This window comes from Diuraphis noxia, unplaced genomic scaffold (genome assembly GCF_037042655.1).
Source record: "Diuraphis noxia isolate RWA-SAM2 unplaced genomic scaffold, SU_Dnox_SAM2 contig0002, whole genome shotgun sequence".
NCBI classification, from domain to species: Eukaryota; Metazoa; Arthropoda; class Insecta; order Hemiptera; family Aphididae; genus Diuraphis; species Diuraphis noxia.
In genome coordinates, this window is record NW_028301712.1 from 74,670,408 (window position 1) to 74,697,615 (window position 27,208).

At 26.6% G+C, this 27,208-nt stretch overlaps 1 protein-coding gene and 1 pseudogene across 1 annotated transcript in view; one reads left to right on the plus strand and one right to left on the minus strand.

Annotated features, from left to right (window-relative positions):
• The window catches only part of LRP1 (LDL receptor protein 1), a 42,361-nt gene extending 15,439 nt beyond the window's left edge, over window positions 1-26,922 (plus strand). The window contains exons 19-69 of the mRNA XM_089221571.1: window positions 848-1,096; window positions 1,175-1,378; window positions 1,454-1,829; window positions 1,899-2,143; window positions 3,518-3,646; window positions 3,718-3,951; window positions 4,085-4,441; window positions 6,354-6,599; window positions 7,216-7,518; window positions 7,580-7,702; window positions 7,768-8,054; window positions 8,141-8,283; window positions 8,345-8,595; window positions 8,707-8,940; window positions 9,005-9,182; window positions 10,140-10,344; window positions 10,421-10,610; window positions 10,675-10,935; window positions 11,012-11,242; window positions 11,314-11,454; window positions 11,533-11,688; window positions 12,311-12,439; window positions 12,518-12,708; window positions 12,781-12,967; window positions 13,038-13,166; window positions 13,330-13,599; window positions 13,677-13,879; window positions 13,954-14,359; window positions 14,431-14,625; window positions 16,424-16,629; window positions 16,701-16,862; window positions 17,158-17,322; window positions 18,133-18,401; window positions 19,058-19,159; window positions 19,488-19,637; window positions 19,718-20,037; window positions 20,322-20,579; window positions 20,659-20,912; window positions 20,991-21,178; window positions 21,531-21,754; window positions 22,256-22,426; window positions 22,502-22,620; window positions 22,680-22,904; window positions 22,993-23,125; window positions 23,225-23,373; window positions 23,433-23,541; window positions 23,944-24,190; window positions 24,296-24,544; window positions 24,615-24,788; window positions 24,865-24,988; window positions 25,052-26,922. Coding sequence (XP_089077697.1) covers window positions 848-1,096; window positions 1,175-1,378; window positions 1,454-1,829; window positions 1,899-2,143; window positions 3,518-3,646; window positions 3,718-3,951; window positions 4,085-4,441; window positions 6,354-6,599; window positions 7,216-7,518; window positions 7,580-7,702; window positions 7,768-8,054; window positions 8,141-8,283; window positions 8,345-8,595; window positions 8,707-8,940; window positions 9,005-9,182; window positions 10,140-10,344; window positions 10,421-10,610; window positions 10,675-10,935; window positions 11,012-11,242; window positions 11,314-11,454; window positions 11,533-11,688; window positions 12,311-12,439; window positions 12,518-12,708; window positions 12,781-12,967; window positions 13,038-13,166; window positions 13,330-13,599; window positions 13,677-13,879; window positions 13,954-14,359; window positions 14,431-14,625; window positions 16,424-16,629; window positions 16,701-16,862; window positions 17,158-17,322; window positions 18,133-18,401; window positions 19,058-19,159; window positions 19,488-19,637; window positions 19,718-20,037; window positions 20,322-20,579; window positions 20,659-20,912; window positions 20,991-21,178; window positions 21,531-21,754; window positions 22,256-22,426; window positions 22,502-22,620; window positions 22,680-22,904; window positions 22,993-23,125; window positions 23,225-23,373; window positions 23,433-23,541; window positions 23,944-24,190; window positions 24,296-24,544; window positions 24,615-24,788; window positions 24,865-24,988; window positions 25,052-25,207 — 10,607 coding nt within the window. The 3' untranslated portion in view covers window positions 25,208-26,922. The remainder of the gene's footprint in view (window positions 1-847; window positions 1,097-1,174; window positions 1,379-1,453; window positions 1,830-1,898; window positions 2,144-3,517; window positions 3,647-3,717; window positions 3,952-4,084; window positions 4,442-6,353; window positions 6,600-7,215; window positions 7,519-7,579; window positions 7,703-7,767; window positions 8,055-8,140; window positions 8,284-8,344; window positions 8,596-8,706; window positions 8,941-9,004; window positions 9,183-10,139; window positions 10,345-10,420; window positions 10,611-10,674; window positions 10,936-11,011; window positions 11,243-11,313; window positions 11,455-11,532; window positions 11,689-12,310; window positions 12,440-12,517; window positions 12,709-12,780; window positions 12,968-13,037; window positions 13,167-13,329; window positions 13,600-13,676; window positions 13,880-13,953; window positions 14,360-14,430; window positions 14,626-16,423; window positions 16,630-16,700; window positions 16,863-17,157; window positions 17,323-18,132; window positions 18,402-19,057; window positions 19,160-19,487; window positions 19,638-19,717; window positions 20,038-20,321; window positions 20,580-20,658; window positions 20,913-20,990; window positions 21,179-21,530; window positions 21,755-22,255; window positions 22,427-22,501; window positions 22,621-22,679; window positions 22,905-22,992; window positions 23,126-23,224; window positions 23,374-23,432; window positions 23,542-23,943; window positions 24,191-24,295; window positions 24,545-24,614; window positions 24,789-24,864; window positions 24,989-25,051) is intronic.
• LOC149058913 (uncharacterized) lies at window positions 14,960-15,874 on the minus strand (annotated as a pseudogene).
• Window positions 26,923-27,208: the final 286 nt, after the last annotated feature.

The window sequence follows — 27,208 nt, forward strand, 5'->3', positions numbered from 1 at the left end:
TGGTTTTGCGTAAAAATTCCCGTTTTTCTGTCATTTTTTTTTTTGTTTTTCTCGATTTTTTTAAAAACTATTGGAAAATGTTTATTTTTGACCTGTATAATACACCAAGGATATTCAATTTTACATCGGAAACCACCCCCAAAGTTTGAAATTGAAGCGATATTTCGACTAGTTATGCTGTACACAGACACAAAAACAAAACAAAAAAACACACATCATTGTAAAATCAATACATTCATCACTTCGTTCAGAATCTAAAATAATTCATTAGGGGTGTTAGAGTGGCACCAATTGTTGATACCATGAGGGCAGAATAGGTTGAAATGGATTGGTTTTGTTATAATCATAAGTTACTTAGAGCTAGTAAGAGTGGTTTATGGTTATGGAAATGAATGTAGAAGCAAAATTGGTGAGATGATTGAAGAAGAGTTAGAGGACTGAGCCATATGGAAATGTATACTCTATTCAGTTTAAGTTGACCCATTCGTCAGACGAAAACCGGTCATGATTGTGCATGTCTCGCAGCGCTAGTGTCTGATGTTGCCTTAGTATTACCTATTGTCTATGACACCGGTTGACTCCGGTCTCCGATAGTTAACAACAATCGGCGACCAATCACGGATCACCATCCCCTGACCAGATAGGTCTGACCGTTTTGGCGGCTCAGTATGCATGCGCGGCGAGAGTGGGTCAACTTACACTGAATGGAGTATAGGATATGGATGGCTGACCCAATATAGTTAGCGGCGTCTAAAAAAGAAGAATATTTTCTATTTTTAAAAAAAATATTTTTACAAATTATTAATTATGTGTTCAAAATTTAAATAAATAATGATTAATTTTCTAGCTGCAAATGAATGCGAATTATCATCTGATTGTTCACATATTTGCCAAAATAGTCCTGATGGTTACATATGTTTATGTCCTACAAACATGATTCTTCAAAATGATAATACCACATGTTCAGTTGTGAGCCCTTGTAGTACTTGGGGACGTTGTTCTCAAAAATGTGTAAAGCTTGGCCACTATGGACACAAATGTACTTGCAATGAAGGTTATCTACTGGCTACAGATCATTTTACTTGTAAAAGTATAGGTATATTTGCCATAAATTATTGTATTATAATTATTCAAAACAATTATTCAAATATATTAAGTAATTTTATTCTTACAGATACTAATATACCTCAAATAATATTTAGTAACAAACATGAAATACGAGGAATTGATCTTGTTACAAGGAATGTCAAATCGTTAATTTCTAGTTTGAAAAACACTGTTACATTAGATTTTTACCATGCTAAAGATGGAACTGATACGGTCTATTGGACTGATGTAATGGATGATAAAATATATAAAGGAAAAATAATTGGTGGATGTATGTTGAAAATTAAATATATGGTTGTTTACTAAATGTTGGAAATAAGTTAATAAATATATATTTTCTTTTTAGCATTGAGCGACATAGAAGTTGTAGTTCAAAATGGCTTAACTACAGCTGAAGGACTTGCTGTTGATTGGGTAGCTGGAAATATTTATTGGGTTGAGAGTAATTTAGATCAAATCGAAGTGGCTAAATTAAATGGAAGTTTTCGAAGGAGTTTAATTGCTGGGGACATGGAAAGTCCTAGGGCCATTGCATTAGATCCAAGATATGGCTATTTATTTTGGACTGATTGGGATTCGTCAGCACCACGAATTGAACGATGCAGTATGGCTGGTGAATTTCGTCAAACTATTGTATTCGTAAGCATGTATTCTGATGGAGAATGGCCAAATGGATTAACATTAGATTACGAATTAAATCGTATCTATTGGATTGATGCTAAGTAATATTCTTTATTTAATTAATAATATTAATAGTGAATGGTGAATTATTAAGAATTATTATTTTTTAGATCAGATACAATACATACGGTTGATTATAACGGTCATAATCATCATCTCGTATTGAAGGGTCATGAGCTTCTTTCTCATTCATTTGCTATTACTCTTTTTGAAAATGACGTGTATTGGACTGATTGGAGAAGTAATTCAGTGAATAAAGCTAATAAATGGACTGGTTTAAATGTAACTGTTGTGCAGCATACTGTTACACAACCATTTGATATAAAAATATTGCACCCTAGCCGACAACCAAAAGGTATAAATAATCAACTTAAAACTAAATTAATTTTATCAATTTAGCTTTTTTAAATTAAAATAAAAATTAAAAATTTTACTTTATTTTGATACAATTGATATATATGTAATGTATATGAATGATTTGGTATAATGATAAATGAAGTGAAATTATATTGTACTGATAAATATGACTGCATAATATTAAATTAAAAATGTATTTTGTATCTAAAATTTTTTCAATTTTTGTATTTTATTCTTGTATTATTTTTAATTTTTAATTCTGTGCGGAGTGATGATGTTTATATTCATTTTTTGCGTCTGTGTACATGATAATCACCAAATCAAACTTTAAAAATAAATTTACATATTTTCTTATAAGATAGTGAAATTTGTGTATTTGTGAGGTCAAAATGAAACATCCCCAGTAGTTTTCAATATGCAATGATAAAAAAAAAAAAAAAAATTAAAATTAAGGAAAAACTGAAATTTTTATGCAAAATCAGTTTTTGGAAAAACTGATTTTTTTTTTTTTGTTGTTGTTATAATTCAAAAATAACTAGATTAGTAAAATGTTTTCTAAATTTGTGTATTACCATTGTCTATACACTTTGTAGGTAATACTCAAAATGTATTTTCTATCTTTTTGAATTGTTTATCTAACTTTAAAATTGAATACAAGATTTATTATCAATTATTATTAGTGTTCTATAAAAAAAGTTGTGTTAATTCACAAACAATTTTTCGAATATAAAATTAAATTTTGACCAAATTCATAAATCTCTAAAATTTGCAAATTATTTGAATTAGAAACTTGTATATTATTTCCTTTTTACATCTAAGATTTTAAAATTAAAGTATTACAAATGAGATTAAAATTATTTTTCTCATTTGATTTTTTTTTTAAACTCATGATTTCCAATGGACCAATAATTTTCCTATCTAGTTAATTTAGAAGCAATTTAAATAATAATTTAGCAATAAAAAGGTTAAAATAATTTAATAGGATAGAAATATAGACTATTATAATAGTAAAGTGTTAAAAAATATAATGAATATAATGTTTTCCAAATATATCAATAGTAAATTAAGTTAATTTTTAATAACAATATCAAAAAAGAATTGGTTTTTTATATACAAAGATATAATAAATGTATCTTTTATAGTATTTATGTACAAAAACTGTAACTAACCTAGTTAAATTTTAAGCTAACCCATCTCCCTTTCATAATCCTACATCACTAATTTCATGTATATTTAATTAATATTAATGGTTAATGTGTCTTACTCTAAGCCTTCTGTTAAATGACCATCTACTCATTCATCTAGTAAATGATTATGTACTTTCTGTTGAAATTATAACTAATAAATTATGTTTTTTGTTTCTATTGTTTAGTTGAATTTAACCCTTGTGGAACAAATAATGGAAATTGCTCACATTTGTGTTTATTAAACATAAATTCTAAATATAAATGTGACTGTCCACATGTTATGCGATTATCTAAAGACAATCATACATGCATTGGTAAAAATTAAGAATATACTTTGTATAACTAGTTTTTTTTATATACATAAATATTTTGTTCTATGTTTTAGAAAATGAAATTGTTTTACTATTTGCACAAATAAATGAAATTAGAGGTGTTAATTTAGAACAACCATATTATAATGCAATTCCAACATTATTGTCTTACGATTCACAAGCTTTACTGCATGTACAAATAGATTACTTAGCTGCAGATAAGAAAATTTACTGGTCTGATTATTCTACTAACGAAATTAAAAGATCTAGTTTATCTGGTGGCAACATTGAAGTAATATTAGATACAGGTATTTTAATATTAATACTAAACTGTAGAAAATATTGATATGTTAAAAATATCTAACAAGTATCATTACAATACTCGGCTACTTCAACTGAGCTTAATATAATTATTATTACAAAATATTTTTTTTTTTTTAGGAATTCATCAACCACATGGATTTGCTATTGATTGGATGTCAAAAAATATGTTCATTGCAGTTAGTTCTGATCAAAATCCTCTAACAGAAGAAAAAATCTCTGGTGCTAGAACTATAATAGCTTGTAATCTTGACGGAGAGTATTTTACTACCATATATTCTAGCGATTGGACTGCTGAAGATACAAATAAAACTCTACAAATTGGTGCATTAGCTGTACATCCACAACAAGGCAAATTGTTTTGGACACAAGGAATGTCAAGTGGCCATCATAATATTATAATGTCCAATATGAATGCATCTTCTTCTCTAATCATTTATACAGAAAAAATAATACCTTTTGTACCAGGTTTTACTAGTAAGTATTTATAAATTTATTGATTGTTAAAAAAAAATATATATATTAATTGATTATATAGTTCTATGATTGTACTACTCTATGCTCACATGTGTTATATCTGTTTTACAAATTTATAACAGATATTTGCCCTTAACAGAACCAATTGTGTATTAGCATACTCAAGAAAATAATTTTTTGTACTTAAATATTTAATAAACTAAAATTGGTTAAACATTTAAATTCTATGAAAATTGTATACAATCACTGTTATGATCAAATGTTTTTACATCTGAGTTTTGCATTTCTAAATTAGATTAATTCACTTGATTCATTTGACATGGGTTCAATAGGAAAAAAATGTACTATGTATGTTAGACAGAAACAACACATATTAGTTTGGCATACTCTATCAGTTATCAATCTAAAAATGGAGTGACAATTATTATTAATTTTTAATCTTTTATTTAAAATAATTTAAATTCATAAAATGTAAATTATACATTGTTCATAATATAAACAATAGTCGGCCGCCAAGTTGTGCACATGGTATGACTTAGTTCCTGGCCTTGTGTGCCAACTTGGTAAAAGAAGTGTCTACCATTCTTATTTTGAACAGAGTATAGCTTTCATCTCTTGGTTGAAGCTTAGTAGATGAATATTCAATAAATGGTAAGCAAATGGTACCGCTCTTCTGTACAGTAGTTATTGAGTTTATCATTGTAATGAATATGTTATATTTAAATTCAATGGATAAATCATTGCTTAGAAAAAATAATTTTGATCTGTGAAATTATTGTCATCCCACCTTATTTGTATCTACTATATAATATAATCAAATTAAATAATGAAAAAAAAAATCAATTAAAAATTGAAAATATTCTTTGGTTTTACTTAGCTGTAGCATTCTGGTGAACTCTTATTTTTTTGAACTTGTGGGAAATCTTCTATTAAAATGTATAATGTTAAATATCAAATAAAAATTGTTTGAGAATTTCTAACAGATAAATAATTTGCAAATTTTCAGAATTTTGATAAATTTTGTTGACATATGAACTTAAAATCCATATGAAAAATAGTGCTTATGTATCTTAATGATACTCAATATTTTTCATCTATAAGGAAAATCTCTAAATCATAAATATGTTTTTATTAATTAGTAACTATGACAACAAAAATCTTAAAAAAAATTGGTCAGAAAAAAAAACGTGGATCTATCCTATAAACATATTGATGTTAAAAGTTTTTCATAAGTATTGAATTATATTAACTAAAATAAATTAAATTACATTATGTGTTTTGACTTTTTGAGATTTGAATAACTGATATTTATTAAATATTAATGACATAAGATTTTTTATAACACATATATTATAAATAGGATTTATGTATACACTGATTTACACGAACAAAAATCCTCAAAATATATTTTTTAAATACTGTAATAGGCTATAAAATATGTGCTTAAAATTATTTTAAATAATTATGCTGATAATAGATAAATTATTATCCATTTTCATAAGTAATTTGATCAATGATTCATTTATGTGGCCATGAATGTGAAAATATTAGACGAAACAAAAATGTGCTCTTTGAAATTACAAATATGTATTGCATATGAAAAAAACAGGTGAAAACATTGAAATATGTAATATATACAAAGTACATTAAATGTTATCGTAATAAAAATAATCTAAATCAGGGACAGTTCTCATCAAATTTAGAATAGCTTATTTCAATATGTATAACATGCATTTGCATATAACTCTATTCCCTTATTATAAATTTAAATGTCTTGAGCAAATATGCTGTCGCTACGAGCTACGATATGAACATATTAGATATTTTATTTAGTGTTGTAATAAAAGTTGTTTTTTAAATGGTTCTATAAATATAATTTTTATTAATGTGAATATTTTATTATTTCATTTAGGTTTAACTATTGATCAAGAAACAAATACACTTTATTGGGTTAATTCTGATAAACATTCTATACAGTCTTATAGTATACAAGATTCTAGGATAAACCCTTCTTTAAATTTACCAGAAGAAGGTTTTCCATCATCTATTGCTTTATATAAAAATAATATATACTATGTGGACAACAGATTAATGAATATTCGAGTTGCAAATAAAATTACTGGAGATGAAAATGTTATTTTTCGTAACATAACTGCAGGTAATTTATTATTATCTAAATATATCTAAGAAATAAAATATGAATTATTATTTTTAAGTCCTAAAATTTTTAAATTTTTTGGCTTAAAAATCATCATATTTATAAAATTTTCAAAATAAAAAAGATAATAAATATTTTTTGTGCTTATATAGTTTTACATTGGTGCAATATTTTTAATTTTTGTAAATGTATCAAATTTGCTTTAAGTAGAAGTGGCATGTGTTGTTTTTGTATTACAAGTGTGTAATATAACAAATTGGATACTCAGTAGATGATATATTGCTTCGTTAGTTTAAATAGTAGAGTAGATTAACCTATTATACAATTTGACAGTAAGATTTTTATCTAGGGGGCATCTCATATGCTTTAAAATTCAAATAAAATAAGGGCCTATGATAATTTGCCCTAGATAATAATTTTACCTTTAAATGTTATAATAGGTCATTTCACTCTAATTTTTAAAACAATTAAGCTAAATGTGATTTGCTGAGCATAAATTTTAATATATTATGCACTTGGAATATGGAGAAATCTGGTGTCACTTCTTCTTAAAATACAAAAATAAAAGTTAAATTTCTCCTATATAATATTAATTTTATACATTTTTACTTAACAGATGTGTATGCATTGAGTCTTTATGATCCATCTTTACAAATGGGCATCAACCCTTGTTCAAAAAATAGAGGAATGTGCTCTCATCTTTGTTTACCTACTTCTGCTGATCATTGGGTTTGCAGTTGTGCTATTGGATACACTATTGATCCAAAAGATAAGAAAAAATGCATTGGTGTCAGTGAATTTTTACTATACACCGTGGAGTCTGAAATCAAAGGCATATCTTTAGTAAAAAATGATTCAAGTCAAGTTCTAAGTCCACTATCTAAAACATCAATGGCATATAGCATAGATTTTTATGAAGGTAATAGTTTAGTAAACAATGCAATTTATTTATTATTTCAATTAAAAATAATATTTCTTAGAATATATATACTGGTCGGATGATGAGCAAGGCACTATTATGAGAATAAAACGTGATGGAACTGGTCGACAAATAATTGTAAATCATGAACATTCTGGTGAGACATCAGGTGCTTGGGTATCAGGTATGTCTTGTTAAAACTTAGAATTAATATAATGCAATTTTTTTTAAATGTATATTTTCTTTCAGGAATTGCTATTGATTGGATCGCTGGCCATATTTATTGGGCTAATCCGTCTTTAAATATTATTCAAGTGGCTTATCTTAATGGATCTAATGCTTATGTGGTGGTAGATAGTGGAGATACCATGGAGAGGCCTAATTCATTGGCTGTAGATCCTGTTGCTGGTTTTATTTTTTGGAGTATTCGACGTTATCATGGAGTCTCAAGAGCGACTTTAGATGGTATGAATAGAAAGAGTATTTTACTTGATAAAGATCAACCATATGTCGAAGATATTACATTGGATTACACGGTATTTACTTAATATTTGTCAGCAATATAATATGTAAGAAAAAATGCATTTATTTAAGCATTTATTTATATTTATTTTAAAAACAGAACCACAAATTATACTTTTGTCAACAAAGTTTGATTGGCCGTTGTAATTATGATGGTACTGAATATGAAATATTATATGAAGATAAAGATAGTAACCCTGCAAGTGTTGTTGTACATAATGGTTATATTTATTGGCTTGGAATGTAAGTTGTTTACCTATGTTTAAATTAATGTTTAATAACTCAGAAACTTATATTATTTCAGTATGCAAGTACAAGGTTCATCATCATTAATGGTTTCCCCTATTAATAATTTATCTGCATCTGAGGAATTAACACGAGAATTTGGAGAACATCCAAAAGATGTGCAAATATTTTCAAAAAGTCGTCACCAGGGATCTAATATTTGTACTGTTCATAATGGAGGATGTCAAGAACTATGCTTATTTAATGGGACCCACGGGGTTTGTGCTTGTGCACATGGTATTGTTGGATCTGATGGGAAGAAATGTGAAGGTATTTTTACTTAGAAATTAGCTAATGATATTTGGTTACTTTTCATCTAATTAGGTTTTAAATTTGTATGTAATTTTTTTCATCACCTATTGCTAATATTTATAATTTTAGATTATACTACATTTCTCATGTATTCTCGAGTGGATAAAATTGATAGTGTTACTATATTTGAAAATCCAAATTTGAACACACCATTTAGAGTCATGCAGTCAAAAACTTTTATGCAGAATATAATTGCTTTGTCTTATGATTATGCACGTTCTTTATTATTTTACTCTGATATTCAACGTGGAACTATTGATGCTATTCATTTTAATAATACAGGCCATAGAGTAATAGCAGAAAGTATGTATTCAAATTTTTTTCTAAATTATTAAATTTTAATTTTTGTTTCATAATTTATTATTAGATCAAGGTTCTGTAGAAGGTATTGACTATGAAATGAGTGAAAATATGTTGTACTGGACAAACAGTTATGCATCTATAAGTCGATTAAATTTAAGCCAACCAGATGCTGTTCCTGAGATAGTTTTGAAATTAGGACAATCAGATAGACCACGTGGCATAGCAATTGACATCTGTGAGATGTAAGTAATTTTTTAATTTTAATAATTTAAATGTTTTAAAAATGCTGGTTCTTTAAATTTTTCTTAAAATATTGTGTAACACTGTACTGTACTTAACTTTCAAAGTCATTTTAATTAATAATTTAAAAAAGAACTAAATTAAATCAATTTAATTAACTAAAAGAGGTGGTAATACATTAGAGTTTAAGTTTTTAGCTATTGTTTTTAGTATAAAAATGAGCAAGTTTTTGCATATAATTTACTCATGTTAAATTAAATTAAGAAACACGAGATCAATAAATTAAAAGTTCTATGGATAAAAACATAAACTGCATTTTAAAAATGTTTACTGAATTTTTATCATAATGTGTATAAATTTACTTTACATGATTATTAAATATTTAAACTATACACATCTTAACTAATAATTTAGCAAATATTAATTATCACATATCAAAATAGGTATCAAATATCAATTTAAGTTTTATATAATATTATTATTATTAGCCTATCTAATCTACTAAAATATATCTAAAAAAAAAATTTATCATGAAAAATAATAAAAATCTTAGTATTTTTATAGAATTGGATTAATTTAATTTATTTATGTCTAAAACCAAAGATATAATACAATTTTAGTATTATTTTGAATTTAACTAAAAAAAGCTAAGTTATTTTAACCTTCAATTTAATCAGCTAAATTAAATAGTTTAAAAAAAATTAGTCTAATTTTTAGTTTATGCCCATCTTTGGACTTTTACAACAAAATCTTTTCCTTTGTTTAATTGCAATTATTTATAAATAATAAATCTATTTTTCATCAAAAATGTGTACTAATTATACAATAATGTTTCTAACAAAAATTACGCTTTAAAATATTTATTATTTTTAACTACTATTTACTCCCTAATTATCTGATTGAATTGTTTTACTTGTGTCTATAGTAATATTTAAATATTTTTTAATAATTTTATTTAGACTGATTTTTTGGACCAATTGGAATGATTTAAAACCGAGCATTCAAAGAGCTTATGTTAATGGATTTATGTTACAATCAATTATAACAACTGATATTCAGATTCCTAATGCTCTTACAATAGATCATACAACTCATAAACTATATTGGGGCGATGCAAAGTTAGATAAAATCGAGCGATGTGAATATGATGGAACAAATCGCGTGGTATTTTAATTTTTTTTTGTTATAAGTTATTGAAAAATGTAATATCTAAAATGTTGACAAATTTGTTCTATAATAGGTACTTGCTGAATTATATCCTCAACATCCATTTGACATTGCTGTATATGGTGATTATTTTTTTTGGACTGATTGGATGTTAAATGCAGTCTTACGAGCTGACAAATACACTGGTGAAAATATTGCATGGATAAGAAAAGATGTCCATAGACCTATGGGGATAGTCGCAGTTGCTGAAAATATTAATGATTGTAAATTCTAGCTTATTATTTTATATTGTTTTTAGTAAATTATATTATTATATTATGTCTAAAGGTAGTAGAAATCCATGCAGATTATTCAATGGACAGTGTGAAGATAAATGCAATTTAAATATTAAAGGTGCTGTTGAATGTTCTTGTTTTAACAACCGTACACTTCTACCCGATAAACATAGATGTGTTGAAAACAAATTAGAAAATAATTGTTCAAATAATGAATTTTGGTGTTCATCTAATGAATGTATACCCTTTGAAAACACTTGTGATGGTATAAACCATTGTCTTGATGAATCTGACGAAGATTTAAAATATTGTGGTTAGCACCTAATCTAATATTAAATTTAAATATGTTATTGTAGATTTTTATTCTTATCCAAATAATATTTTAATAGCCACAAGATCTTGTCCAGAAGGATTTTTCTCTTGCCCAGATTTAAAACAATGTCGTCCAAATAGCAAAAAATGTGACGGACTTTTTGATTGTTTGGATGGTTTTGACGAATTAGAATGTTCTTGTAGAAATACTACTTTCTTCCGTTGTAAATCTGGTGAATGTGTAGCTCCAAATTTACGTTGTGATCATGATCCTGACTGTAGTGATGCAAGTGATGAAATTGGTTGTGGTATGTTTGAAAAATGATTTACTTATTTTATTGCATGCTTTATAATTTATGTTAATAATTTCTATTTTAAGATCTTAAGATTTGCGAAGATTTGGTTTTAAATGCTAAAATAATAAGCTGTAATACAACTACTGCTTGTATCCATCCAAATTGGATTTGTGATGGTCAAAATGATTGTTGGGATAATAGTGACGAACAAAATTGCTCAACAAGTTAGCACATTTTTTTATAGTTACTTTTTATAGTTTTAATAGTTATTAGTTAGTAAGTATTAATATGTATTTTTTTAGTAAAACATCTAACTCCTGAAGAAAATAATTGTTCATCTGTTGATTTTAAATGTTCAAATGGTAAATGTATTTCTAAATCATGGAAATGTGATGGTGATGATGATTGTGGTGATTCATCAAATACCTCTTTGCCTTCTTCAGATGAGATAAATTGCCGTGAGTAATTTTTGTTTTAAACCTATTATCTACAATTAGTATTAAAAAAAAAAACTTTTTCATGCATATAACTTGAAGTCAAGTATAAAAATGTTGGTAGTGACTAAATTATGTAGTTTGCCATTATGGGGACCCTTGTGTTAAAGTTTCAAATGTTCTAAAACTAGTAAAAACAATATCAAACAACAATAAAAATTGAATATAAAGTTGATTAAGTCAATTTGCAAGGAAAGATTAGGTGATTGAAAAAAATTGACTTACTGGTAGAGAAGTTTGACGATTTATAATGAAATTACAATTAAAGTATTTTAATGAAAAATATAGATATTTTAAGATAGATACAATAATTTTGATGGTTGAATTTTAAAGATTAACTGAGCCACGCTGTTGAATCCCATTAGTATCACTTGGATCTGAGAAGTGAGAATATAAATTAATAGAGATTTTTTTGTGTTAGAGGGACATTATAACTGCTTATGTTAGGATAGGTGTACAATGTTAAATACATTTCGTTTTCATTTGCTTAGGCCTACTAAATTTTATTCAGTTTTTTTTTTTTTTTTGAAGGTTTTTAATAATTATTAAATTTAAAATTTTTATTATTTAATATTTTATATCTTAGCTATAAAATGTAAATCAACTGAATTTTATTGCAAAACCAAATTTGAAACATACGAGTGTTTACCAGCATCATGGCTATGTGATGGAACTCCAGATTGCTTGGATAGTTCTGATGAACCAGTAAATTGCTGTATGTTAAGTGTTTTTAATTTTTTTTCCATGGTTTAAATTAATTGAGTTAATTGATAAATATATTTTTTCTATGTAGTAAGTAGAAATTGTTCAAGTAGTGATTTTCATTGTAATAAAACTGGACGATGTATACCATCTACTTGGGTATGTGATAAAGATGATGATTGTGGTGATGGTTCTGATGAGAACGAAGAAAAATGTTTAATTAGCAATTCAACTTGTCCTATAACCAAGTTTGAATGCGTTAATAAGAAATGCATTTTTGAGGTATGTAATTTTTCTAAACTACAGTCAACATACGTGTAGTTGAACTATAGGTTTATATTATTTAATATTTAGGCATATTATTGTGATGGTCATGATGACTGTGGAGACAATTCAGATGAGCCTGAAAACTGTAAGGTATGTGATTCTGCTAAAGAATTTATGTGTGAAAATGGTGCTTGCATTTTATTAACTGACGTATGCAATGGTAAAAATGATTGCGGTGACAATTCTGATGAGAATTTTCACACCGAAGTGTGTAGTAAGTATTCAAATTATTAGTATCTACTTTTTTTTTTTTTTTACAATTAATTTTTATAAAATAATTCTAGAACATTATAAAAATGAAAGTTGTTCATGGCCTAATAATTTCTTTTGCCATAATAAAGTGTGTATCAATGCAAATCTTACCTGTAATGGACAAGATGATTGTGGAGATTTTAGTGATGAAGACAAGTGTAGTGAGTATTTATTAAATTATTTATTTATTGTATTTACATAGGCGTGATATCCGTTTTTGTGTAATAATTAAATTATAAGATGAAATTAGTTTAACTATACTAAAATTAATAGTTTATTTAATAATTGTATGGAATAAAAATAAACCAAATCTAAAATTTTCAGATGTTAATGAGTGTGCACTAGAATCTATTACTCAAATTTTTCGTCCTTGTGAGCATATTTGTATAGATCATCCTGTTGGTTATGAATGTAAATGCCATCCTGGCTATAAGTCCGTGGGTACCTCATGCCATGACATAAACGAATGCAATTCTACTGAAATAACAAAACCTTGTAACCAAATATGTTATAACACCATAGGATCTTATAAATGTGACTGTACTGCAGGTTATACATTATTACGAGATGGTTTTTCATGCAAAGCTTCAACAAGTAATACCTTAATCAAAATTTATAATATAAAACAAATTACTATTTGTATTATTAAAAATTAAAATTGATTTTTTTAGTTGAAAAGCCAATGCTTATTTTTGCTAATAAACACAATATCAAACAAATTGATTTACGAGGAATGAAAATTGAAATTGTAGTAGATAATTTAACTAATGCTGTTGCGGTTGATTATGATTATGCCGATAGTTGTTTCTATTGGTCTGACATTTCCAATCAAGGCAGTACAATCAAACGAAAATGCAAAGACACGGCTTCTGAGGTATAATGATTTTTCAATTTCAATTAATGTTTAATCTCAAAACTTATATTTATTATTTTATATGATTTATTTAGAGATTACATGGCCCAGTCATTAAAAGTCCTGATGGTATTGCGGTGGACTGGGTTGCTAAAAACTTATATTGGTGTGACAAGGGTAAAGACACAATCGAGGTGTCTAAGTTAAATGGTCAATTTAGAAAAGTTTTAATAAGTAAAAGCTTACAAGAACCTAGGGCCATCAGTTTAGATCCTATTCGAGGATATATGTATTGGACTGATTGGGGGGACGTGCCTTATATTGGTAAGGCTGGAATGGACGGTAGTGAGCCTAAAGCTATTTTAAATGAATCTCTTGGTTGGCCAAATGCCTTAGTAATAAGCTTAGCTACAGAAGAACTTTTTTGGGCTGATGCAAAAGAGGACTATATTGCTTATTCTGACTTAAATGGAAACAATAGACATGTTATTATGAGTAGAAGTTAGTCCATTACTATTTATAAAAATATTGTTTCAATTTGTGATAAACATATTTTTTATTTAATTTTTTAGAAATTGATCCTTTTATGAATATACATCATGTATTTGCTATCACTTTATTTGAAAACTTTGTTTATTGGTCTGATTGGGAAACAAAAAGCATTCATAAATGTCATGTATATTCAGGCCAAGAATGTCGAAATGTTACATCACTTCTTTACAGGCCGATGGATATTAAAGTTGTACATCCTCTTTTACAACCATCAAGTAAATAAATTAAAATTAGAATAATTCTTAACTAATTAGTTATTTAAAGACTTAAATTATATTTAATGTTTAAAATTAATGTTTTATATTGGTTAAACAGATCTTAAACAGATCTTAATTATATTTTTAATCACTCAGGTTTTTTTGGTACTCGTTCAATATGCTATCTACTGCACGTTTGATGGTTTAGTATGCTATCTACCATTAATATTTTATATTTTTATTTACCGTCATTTTATGTTGGTGAAGTATGATATCAACACGTATTTAAATGTAAATTGTCTTACTTTTATAATGCAGAATTTCTTCTTTGTCATTTTTGTGTACTGTGTAGTTATGTATACGTATTTCTGATCGCTCCAAGGAATAATTCGAAGAGGTCTTCATTTGGTTTTTGTAACGAGCGCCACCACTCTTCTTGAAGTTGTGATGGTAATATGTCAGTCGCTCCCCGGGTTTTAATGTTATATTTATTTTTGACGTGTCTCCAAAGAGTTTCTATAGTTTGGGTTTCAGCACCAGTTATTGGATCAATGAAATTTTCTGAATGATTAACCGTTTTGTGGATAAACCCATTTTCATTTAAAGTAGAATATGCACGTTATTTATCGGAATATATAGTAGTACCTTGTTCAACTTCATTTAATATATTTGGTAGTAAGGTATTTCGATCACGCTTTTCAACTTTAAAAAAACGTCTCTCTAAAATGGTATCATTCTTACAACACAAACCAAAAATCCATGGTCCTTGAATTTGTTGTCCGTAATTTTGATTATTTATTACTTCGTCTTCATTTGAACTCTCTTCATTTTCATCAGACATTTCCTCGGGTTTGCAATCTTCAAGACGTAATCTTCCACGATTATATTTTCTTTTACCTTGGAACAAGTATTCATCTATTTGCACAACTATAGGACAGGACCTCCCATTTTTTTACGTTTTTGAAATTCAGCTACTGCTACGTCTCTTCATAAATTATGCCAGTCAACTATAGTTGGTCTAGATCTTTTCGTAAACGCCTCGGCTTGTGTTACCTTTATTTGAAATACCCAATACCAAACAAGTTCTACGATATCGCACAAACTTAAACCACTGTTACACTTCCCATTTTTATCCATATACGTAAAAAAGTTGTTGTTCTTGTGTATGGAATAAAAATGTTTGGCATCCTTTTTTCGTACATCGATTATAAATTGTTTTCAAAATATTACCTTCCGAATCACGTTTTCAAATATTTTTCAGAACTTTTATTAACTCACCACCACAAATTGCTTGGTTTTTAATTTTTTTACAAGTTGGTCGATTGGTAATAAACCGCGTATACTTAAAAAAATTTCGCACACCTCTTCATTTTGAATTATGTGTCTATATAAATAACTCATAGTTGACAAACTCATAATAATAATTATTAAATAATATTTAATAATAAATAAATCACAGTAAAACCAGGTATATAATCGACGCGACTCACAAACACACACTAAACAGGTATAATATAAAGGTATACCTATTAACCTACCTAACTTACTAAGGTATAAAATATAAATATAATATAATTTGGGGTTTTAATAAAAGATTAATCTCAAATCGTAACTGCAAAATGATAAAGTATGTATATTGTGTGTGTAATATATTAATATACTGCATACGGGCATACGGTAGATATCATACTAAACTATAGTAAAATTACAGTAGATAAAATATTTACGGTAGATAGCATATTGAACAAGTACCGGTTTTTTCAAATATATTTCATTTAATATAAAAATTGTATATTAATCTTTTTATTTACAATAGGAGCATATAACCCATGTGAAAAAAATAATGGCGGATGTAAAGGTTTGTGTCTATTATCGCCAAATTTGGGTAGAACATGTGCTTGTCCGCAAGATTTTATTCTTGCACCAGACAATATGAATTGCATTGCAAATTGTTCTTCGTCACATTTTGTGTGTGCTAATACATTTAAATGCATACCCTTTTGGTGGCATTGTGATAAACATGTAAGATTATTATAACTTGTACTTTATTTTAAGATACTATTTACTATTTATACAAATGATATTTATGTTAGGATGACTGTGGTGATGGTTCTGATGAGCCTGATACTTGTTCAGATTTTCGGTGTACTCCAGGGCAGTTCCAATGTAAAAATCATCAATGTATACAGCCTTCACAAATATGTAATGGCATATTTGATTGTAAAGACAATTCTGATGAAGAGAATTGTGGAAATGTAAGAAAACAGTATTTTATATATATATTTTCTTTTATGGAGTGGTAATTCTCAACCATTTTTACTTTACTAAACACTTTTTTATTTAATTCATTTTTTCCCATATTTTAATTTAGTTTCTTTTGTGAATTTTAAAATAATATAATTTATGTACATACCAATAAAAACTAGGAAATTTCATGACTCATTTTTGTATTGCTGATAAACTCTTAGAATTTCTATTTTTTAATATTATAATATGACATAATGCATATAAGTTATTTATACTGTATTATATTTGAATATTATTATGTAGTATACATGTCTTGATACGGACTTTAAATGTCAACATGGTTCTAAATTCAGTAAATTACCAATGCCAACTTGTATATCAAATCAGCTAAAATGCAATGGTCGTAATGATTGTTTGGATGGCGAAGATGAGAAAAATTGTAAATCAAAAACATGTGGTTCAAAAGAGGTAAAAAGAAAATAATAATATTTTTGATTTAAATTAAAACTAATATTATATTAATATTATACTCATTAAGCATTAACCTTTAGTGACACGTGCAGTATTGGACCATATATTTGTGCGCATGGGGTAATTATTTACTGTTAATATAAAAATAGATTCTTTTGTTTTCATGATTGTATGATAGTGATTATAAGGTAGCATGACCTCTACATGAGAGTGGAAAATCTAACAAATATTTTATAGTATTCTGACAAAAGACTGGAGTAAATAAATGCCTTGCGTTTGTAACTAAAGGTTAATCATTAATCTGTGCAAAAATCTAATATTGTTTAGAGAATAGTTTACCCTCGTATATTATGAGATGTCAAAGACATAGCATAGCAAAATTACATTCTAATTAATTAATTTAAATCTGTGTTTAATATCGAAGTGAATTGACCAACTAAAAATATTAATTGATAAATCTTCTAAATTTTATTTTTATATTTTATAGTGTGTTATGAGCAGCCTCTGCATATCAGCATTTGCATATCAATCTTGTTTAATGTTTTTAATGCTAGGTGATATAGAAATCCATTTCAAAGTACCATAATTAATTATGTAAAGTTTTATTTTGCTTAATATTTAAATTTAATAATAGATCAATTCACTCTGATATTTATCATAACAGAGTTTAATAAATTATCCAGAACGTAACAATTGCTTGCTTTTAAGACAGAGACAATACATGCGGGTGTAGGTGTAGTGTCCTCTTGATTATAATATAAGGTATGATATGTTTTATCTTATAAATATCAATTACATAATTTTCAGTTCAAATGTGAAATTACTGGGAAGTGTATTCCAAATGTGTTTATCTGTGATGGTGAATATGATTGTGGTTTTGGTGATAATTCTGATGAACCAGAAAATTGTACTTCGAGATCATGTTCACCAGATGAAGTGCGTTGTAAAAATGGTCGATGTATCCATTCAACATGGATGTGTGATGGGGAAAATGATTGTCCTGATATGGACGATGAACCACCTTCATGTTATAATATCACTTGTGATCCAACATACTTTAAGTGTGCTAATGGAAAGTGAGTTAACTTTTACTAAATTGTATTATAAATCATTTTAAATTAGAGTCTGAAATCACTTTGTAATAGATTTGGGCTTTAGCTCAATATTTAAATACTAACTAATTATAATTTTAAAGAATTTATAGTAACATTATGTTTTACTAAATAGATAATCAAAATTTTTATTTGAACTTAATTCAATTTATGGACATATTTTGTTTGAAAATAATGTAACTAATAATGGACAATTTAAAAGTAAACCAAGTTTTGTTTAATATTTTTTTCTAAGAATAAATTCCAGAAAAATTGACTGATTGTTTTATGCCCTCCCACTAATAGTAAAATGTTTACTGTACTTATATAAACAAAATGATAAGAGTAGTATAAGCTTAGTCATTCTTGCCCCAAGTGGAAGAACAACCAATGTAGTCTATAAGGAGGTGCTTTTAGTAAATAATCTTTTATTATTTTATTTATTTTTTTATGCTTTATAAACATTAACATTAACAACATTATTATAAACATTAACAACACTTTAAAACAATCTTTTGTAGAAATTGTTGCAACCACTGAAACCATCATCATAAATAATAAATAAATTTTACAGAGTGTTATCAAACTGATATGTTAATAATAGTTTTATCATTAAAAAAAAAAAAAAATGTTTTTTCTAGGTGTATTCCAGGTCGTTGGCGATGTGATTATGAAAATGACTGTGGTGATAGATCTGACGAAATTGGCTGCTCACCTAGAAATTGTTCAGAATATGAATTTCGGTACTATTTTAAATATTAAATAATGATCAGGCTTCAGATGTTAATTTGATTAAAACACTTAAAATTGATTGCAATTTTATACCAAATATAATACGTTATTCATTTCACATACTTTTAAAATAATTAACATTATCTTAACTACTTTTACATTATAAATATTGATGATTTTTATTGGACATTAGTTGATTTATAGCTTTAAAATTGAATAGTTTAAAAAAATGTATTCATAGATATCTTATTCTTAATTGCTATATTAAAATGTTAGGTTTAATTTAATGTCTAATAATTTTACTCCTTAATATTATTTTTAATTAATTTGTGAATTTAGATGCTCTGATGGTCGATGTATACCAGCTAGTCAAAAATGTGATGGTAAAATAAACTGTTCAGATCATAGTGACGAAGATGAATGTGATTCACGTATTACTTGTGGTAGTGACGACTTTCACTGTAATGGTTCCTATCATTGTATTTCACCGTATGTTAAACACAATTTATAAATATTCTTATTGTTAAATTAGCAATGTAAATATTTAAAAAAATATTTATATTTTTAAGAAAATGGAGGTGTGATGGGGATCAAGACTGTCCTGATGGTTCTGATGAGTGGAATTGTACAGATAAACTTGGAAAAGGATGTTCAATCAGTCGTAATGGTCAATTTGTTTGTAAAAATGGTGATTGCATATCACTTGGAAATAGATGTGATGGCGAAGAAGATTGTGCCGATGGTAGTGATGAAAATCGAACTATGTGTGCATTAGTAGCTTGTCCACCAGGAAAATATCGCTGTGACAATCATAATTGTGTATTTAATACAAATGTCTGTGATGGTTTGGATCATTGTGGTGATGGTTCGGATGAAACTAAAACGGCATGTAAGTAGTTATTCTTAATTGACAAGTTTATGATAGCAGTATATATTTTTATTTTTTATGATAAAATTACTGATTGATGTGTATAATTATTATTAAATTATATTAAGTTTTCAAGTCGCATCTTTTAAATCTGTTTGATTCAATGTTGTATTATATTGTACTTAATAGATATAAATTTTTTGTTGCTCTTTTTTTAATAATAATTAGCAACTTATTAGCAACTTGGCAAAAATTTTTTACTCAAGAAATTTTAAAATTATTATTTTTTGATTATTCTGGTTTAGGTGCCAGTGCTAGTGAAATATGCGATTCAAGTAAATTTAGATGTGCAAATGGGCTATGTATAAACAGACATCTTCGCTGCAATGGATTTTTTGACTGTCCAGATAATTCAGATGAACAACTATGTAATGTTACTAAAACATCATGCCAATATGGGACATGCTCTCAGATTTGCGTACCTAAAAAAAACTTTACTCATTCTTGTCATTGTGCCTCTGGTTATAGTGTAACTCTTCCTAATAAATCATGTCAGGCTATTGGTAAGATTCATATTTTATTCGTTATAATACCATTATGTTTATGCGATGTATTTACTTACTTTGAGTTGATACATTATAGGCACTCCAGCATTATTAGTTGTAGCTAACAACGAAGGAGATATTTTCTTTGTTGATCCATACAAATCTCATGAGAACTTATTTAAATATTCTGCTGTTACAATACCATCTCATAAAATACATTCAATTGATATATTGTGGACAATAAATGAAACATATCTGTTTTGGAGTGATCATAACTCTAAAGCCTTATATTCCACAATTATTGATAAATCAAATCGAACTACCCGTGATGTAAATAATGCTAAAAAAATCGTAAGTTACTGATTCAGTAATTGTATTCCTGTGATCTAAATCGTATTCATATATACCTATGTGTTTTCTTTTATTTAGATTCAAACTATAGGCACCCCTGAAAGTATTGCTGTGGATTGGATTACAAAAAATTTGTATTGGATTGAAACTTCCGACAGAACTAAAGCTATTAAAGTAGCTACACTGGATGGGAAAAATATAAGAACTTTGGTAAAACTTGAAATAGAGCGTAGACCACAAAATATTGTGTTAGATCCTCAGTCTGGGTATGATAAAGATTAATTATTATTATATAAATTGTAATTCTGGCATGGGTCGAACTTAAGTTTTCATTAACTCTAACTTAATCATTATCTTATATATTTTAAAAATTAAACGTCCAAATTATGATTTTTAAATTTAAAATTTAAATATTAGTTATGAAATTTAATTTTTACGCTGTTAAACTCCAACATTTCGAACTTGATTATACTCAAACAATTCAATCTGTTTGAGCTATTTGATATGTTTAAATTTGAATTATTTTAGAGTTCTAAGTGTCAGAGAAACCATTCTTTTTTATTACATTTTTATCATCATGATAATAAATTTATATTTATATCTATTTTTATTATTTAGAAAAATGTATTGGACTGATTTGGGTCGTAAACCACATATTGAAACATGTTCAATGGATGGTTACAACAGACGAACATTTATTAGTGAGTCTGTTCGTAGCCCTGCAGGTATCACAATTGATTATGCTGCTCGCCGTTTGTATTGGTCAGACACTAAGCCTTACACTATAGAATCTGTTTTATTAGACGGAAAAGGACGCAAAGTTATTCATAAATTTCCTAAAGGTATTGTTTGATGATAGTTATAATTTATATTATTTTAGGCATTTAACAATTAACTAAAGGATAAATTAGCATCAATAATTATTAAAAACAAAAAAAAAAAAAATAATAATATAGATATAATTATTTGTTTGTAATAGTATTGTTTAATAGAGAATACAGTCAAGTCTCAATAACTCAAAATTGAAGGAAGATTTGTTTCAAGATACTAAAGTAAAATTTATCAAAATTAACTTCTAGGAGAATAAAAAAACAAAATTTGAGTGTTTTCAAGCTTTTGAGTTATTAGGACATGACTGTAATAATATTATAATTGTAAATTTTTATTCATTAAGTATTAAAAATGTTCTGAATTTCCAAATTTTATCAACAAAATATTAGGGTATATAATAATGTTTCATTGTATTGAAAAGTAGAAGTTCTCACACATATATTTCATATTCAGTTATAGGAAATTCATATAGAACTTGAAATAAACTAGGTTTAATATATTTTTTTATATAGGTAAACATCCAACTAATATTGAGTTATTTGAGGATTCAATTTATGTATCACTTTTGACGACAATTGTAAAAATTGACAAGTTTGATGATAAGAATGTAACTATCTTATCTAAAAATATCTTTAGGGCTACAGACTTAGTTATTATGCAAGAGAATAAACATTCAAAAGACTGTAAGTATTTATTTACTTAGTTGTATGTAACTACCTAAAATGTTATTAATATTAATATTGTTTTTGATATTTTAGTGATAAACTATTGTGTTATAAATCCATGTCATCATACTGCATTGTGTACTTTGAGTACGAATCCTAAAAATAGAACTTGTATGTGTGCTGATGATCAAGTAGAAGTTCCCTCATTGACGGTACAAAATTCATAATTAATAAACATGAATTTATTTAAATTTTATATTTTTATTTTTAGGATGACATTGAATGTGTAGATAAGCAAACTCCTCCTTTAATTTGTGATCCATCATGTGATATGGGTGAATGTGTTTTAAATGTGACATCAGCATTAGGTTATTGTAAATGTAATCCATTTTTTGGTGGAAAGACTTGTAATGAGTATGAATGCCATAAATATTGTCACAATAAAGCCTCTTGTTATGTACTCCATGAAGACATACTGGAAGAATCCAAACTTAAGGTACTTACTGTTAAATTATTATAATTTTTTTTCGAATGTTATAATAAAACTAATGAGTAACCTAATGTAATTTATATATTTTTTTTAGTGTCTATGTTCTATTAATTGGACTGGTGATAGATGTGATATTCCTGTACCTCCAAATGGTTGTCCAAAAGGGGTTTGTTTAAATGGCGGAACTTGTATTGACAATATTTGCGACTGTATGGATGGCTTTACAGGTTTTTAATTAAAATATATTTATAAAGATTAGTTGTGTTTGTATAAGTTTAACTCTTATTAAACTTTTTTATAATAATATAATTTTAAAATTGTTAAAGGTGAATTTTGTGAAAAATGTGTGAATGTTGATTGTAAAAATGGAGGAATATGTGTTTTATCTGATTCTGGCCATGGAGAATGTCAGTGTCCTGCTGGATATACGGGCCCCTCATGCACTAAATCAGATTGTGATAACTACTGTATTAAGGTATTATTTAAAATTATTAAGTAAAAATTATTTTTTTATAATATAATTTTTCTGTTTAGGGAACTTGCTATTTAGATTCCAATGGTCCTATTTGTAAATGCCATGAAGGATATACTGGCCCACATTGTGAATTTGTCAATTGTGATATCAATAATTGTTTAAATGGCGGTAAGGAGATAGAAATTATAAGACTACTATTTAATAGCTGTTGTGATTTTTTATGAATAGTATATAACAAGGATATATATCATTTAAAGATAATTTGTATATGCATGTATTTCTTCCCAACTGTTTCACTGATAAATTTAGAGAATAGGAAATTATAGTCCTTTTTCAGTTACTCAATTAAAAAATATTAATATTTTTTGATACAAATTATATTAATACCAACCAAACATATAGCACCACAAAAAATAATATAAATAAATTGTATTGTTTAATATATAATTTATATTATTTATGTTGAAAAATTGTTTCATGAATCTAAAGCTATTGCATAAACATACCCAAAATTACTGAATTACTTAGTCATTGTATTAGCACATTTTTTTTATTAATTTATATTTTTAGGATCATGTTATATCAAAGACAATGGAACTGCTTGTTTATGTTTGCCACAATTCAAAGACCCAACTTGTCGTATTGATATTTGTAACTGTACATGTGATAAAAATGACCACGAGTGTCACATATATTGCCCTCCCAATCGGAAATATCCATTATGTGATCAATTAAATGCTACCACGAATTTGTGTCATCCAGAAATGTGCAAAAATGGCGGTACTTGTATCATTGTTGATGGACTACCTGCCTGCAGGTAATAATAATAAAAATATATTTGGCTATTTCATAAAAATTAAAATAATTTGTTGATTGTTACATTTTGATAACATATGTTCTAATTTAAAATTTATAATTTTAGATGTGTTGGCCTTTGGGGTTCATCTGACTGTAGCAATATAATTGTGGACTCTGGATCTTGTTTGGGTTATTGTTATAATAATGGTACATGTTACATGGAATCAAATTCAGGTGTAGATGAACCTAATTGTAAATGTAGTTCAGGATGGACTGGACCACGGTGTACTGATCGGTTTACTTGTGCAAATTATTGTATTAATGGTGGCACATGTATAGAGCCTGAAGAATCAATTGGGATATTATCATGCCAGTAATAATAACTTAAAATTCTTATTTAAAATGTCATTAATATTTTTTTCAATTAAAATGTTTTTCTTTAGTTGTCAAAAAGGTTATGTTGGCGATAGATGCCAAACCCAATTAATAGTAGAATATACGTCTACAGATCAACAAAATAAACACACTATAAATGCTTTGTGGGTAATATTCTTAATAATTGTACTGTCAATTATCATTACTGCTACTACATATTATTTCACCAAGCTTAGAAGAAGGTAAGATTTATTGCAAATTGGTCAATATTAATATATATATACAAATACCAATTGTTGATGCTTTTTTTTTTTGCAGAGGTCGTTCATTTTTACATGTAAGAATGCAAGAAAATGCAGAAGTCAATAACCCAATGTATATACTAGATGATATAGATGATGAAGATGTTAATCTGGATCGTTCTTTTCCATTACAAGAAAAAGTAATATATTATAAGGTCACTAGTGTCTAATGATATTAATAAATTTAAATTATTATTTTACAGCCTAGTGGACATTTTGGAAACCCAGTATACGATTCTGTGTACAGTGCTAGTAGTAGTGCATCTGTGACTGGCAGTGAAGAAAGCAAAGGTCTTCTACAGAGCACTAATTTAACAAATCAAATATTGTCACCAGGAAATAGCCACGATGAAACATAACAGTAAATTACTTACTAATACCTAGTATACTAATTTTAAAAACTTTTTACCAATATTATAGTTCGGCAGTTTAAAACAAACAATTAAAGAATGACCTGCTTGGTTATTTCTCCTTATTCCTTTCTCATATGCAGCTAATTGTAGATTATGATAATTATTTTGTACAGCTATTCACTATCATTAATACTAGTTCCTATTTCTGTATGAAAAAATAATAACAGTACAACAATGTTTTCTATTATAGTACTAACTTAATAATAAGTATAAACTATCCATGGTAAAATGTATCTATATCAGTAAATCGAAAATTATATTTGATAATGGCAGTTGATGACGATTTAATATAAGGTACTGATCATTTTTTTTGTATTATATGCGGATTAGATTTTGTTTTAGATAGATTTTCTGTAATCTGACAATGTAGAACTCCAGTTTAAAAAAAAAATTTGTTTAGTAGTTATTTAGATTTAAGGTTCTTTTGTTTTTATACTAGGTACAGATGTTTTACTTGTTATATGTAAGTTAAAACTTGTTTTTTTTTTTAAACTCAATCTGGTTTATAAACATTCAATTAATGTTGAATTTATAAATGGACCAGTCAATTTGTGATTTAGTCATAGTAATGTGCAGCTCTTGTCAATTTGAAATCTGAACAATTAACTAATGTTACCAATAATAACAAATAATCTCATTTAATTTAATTTTCTGATTGAGATATTATCTTAGTGAGGGTTGCTTAAATTTAGGTAGGTTCTAGGTATGATTTATAATAATCTGGTAAGACATTAAATTACAAACCTTATTATTGTATACAATCTTTATAAACTTAAAATTAAAAATTTTTACAAGCCAACATTAAAATTAAATGTAATTTTTTAATATAAAAGATTTTTTTAAATATATATCTGATTTGTTATAATACAAAATGCTGTACCTAATATGCATTTAAAATTATTATATAAAAAATTGATTAAAATTACTAAATTTTGTATTTTATTACAAGTTACAACATTTATTGAAGTTGTTTTGTATTTTACATGTTTTTAGAGTAAAATATTTAACTTTTATTCCGTAATTACCTAATATATACATAATTATTAATTACTCTTGAAAATTATAATGTGTTTTTAATATTAATTTATATTATAGCAAAAGCAGATTAAAACATTTAAAAATGTATTTTGTGCCAACAGATCATAATTGGTTAATAGTATACATATTATAATTAAGTTAAATTACATTTAGAGACTTTTCAAGCTTTTTCATACTTACTAAATAATAAAAAACTAAAACTAAGACTTAGTTTATTTTTTGCTCAAATTTTTTTAGTTATATATTTAAAAAAATTATTATTTAGTCTTTACCGAGATTTTATAGTAATAACCATGTTAAACCTTAAGTGCTTCCAATTAATATGGTATTTAAATATATTGTTTAACCCATGAAATAATGTAGATCTAGTATTAGAAAATATATTCAAATCACCATTTTGTGACTTAAAAATAAAATTATTATTTGATAAGTCCAACTGTCCAAGTTAATATAAAGTTCACTGCAATCTTGCCTATTTAGCCTCATTCCAATTATTAGTGTTCTTGCCCATTTTTGCATTCCTTACAGTGATTTATTGATTAATAATGTAATTTTTTATTAAGATTATTTTAAAATTGTAAAATTTATTTTTATACTTTAATATACTATATGTATACTATAAATTGGTTGTGTTATAATGTTTAATTAGACAGTGAATATTGATAATGAATTTTACCTAAAAAAATATGTCTGGGTAAATGTTATTATCTGGATTAATCATTTTTGCAACTAGTTCTACTATTTGTGATTTCATTTTTCTGATGTTTTTATTATTATTATCATTAATTTTAATTTTATACTTGTATGTAACTTATAGGAGACTTACATTTGAAGAATAAATAAATTAAGACTTTCTTCTTTCATTTTATATTACTTCTAATAAGATCAAAAAAAGTATAACTTTGTAAA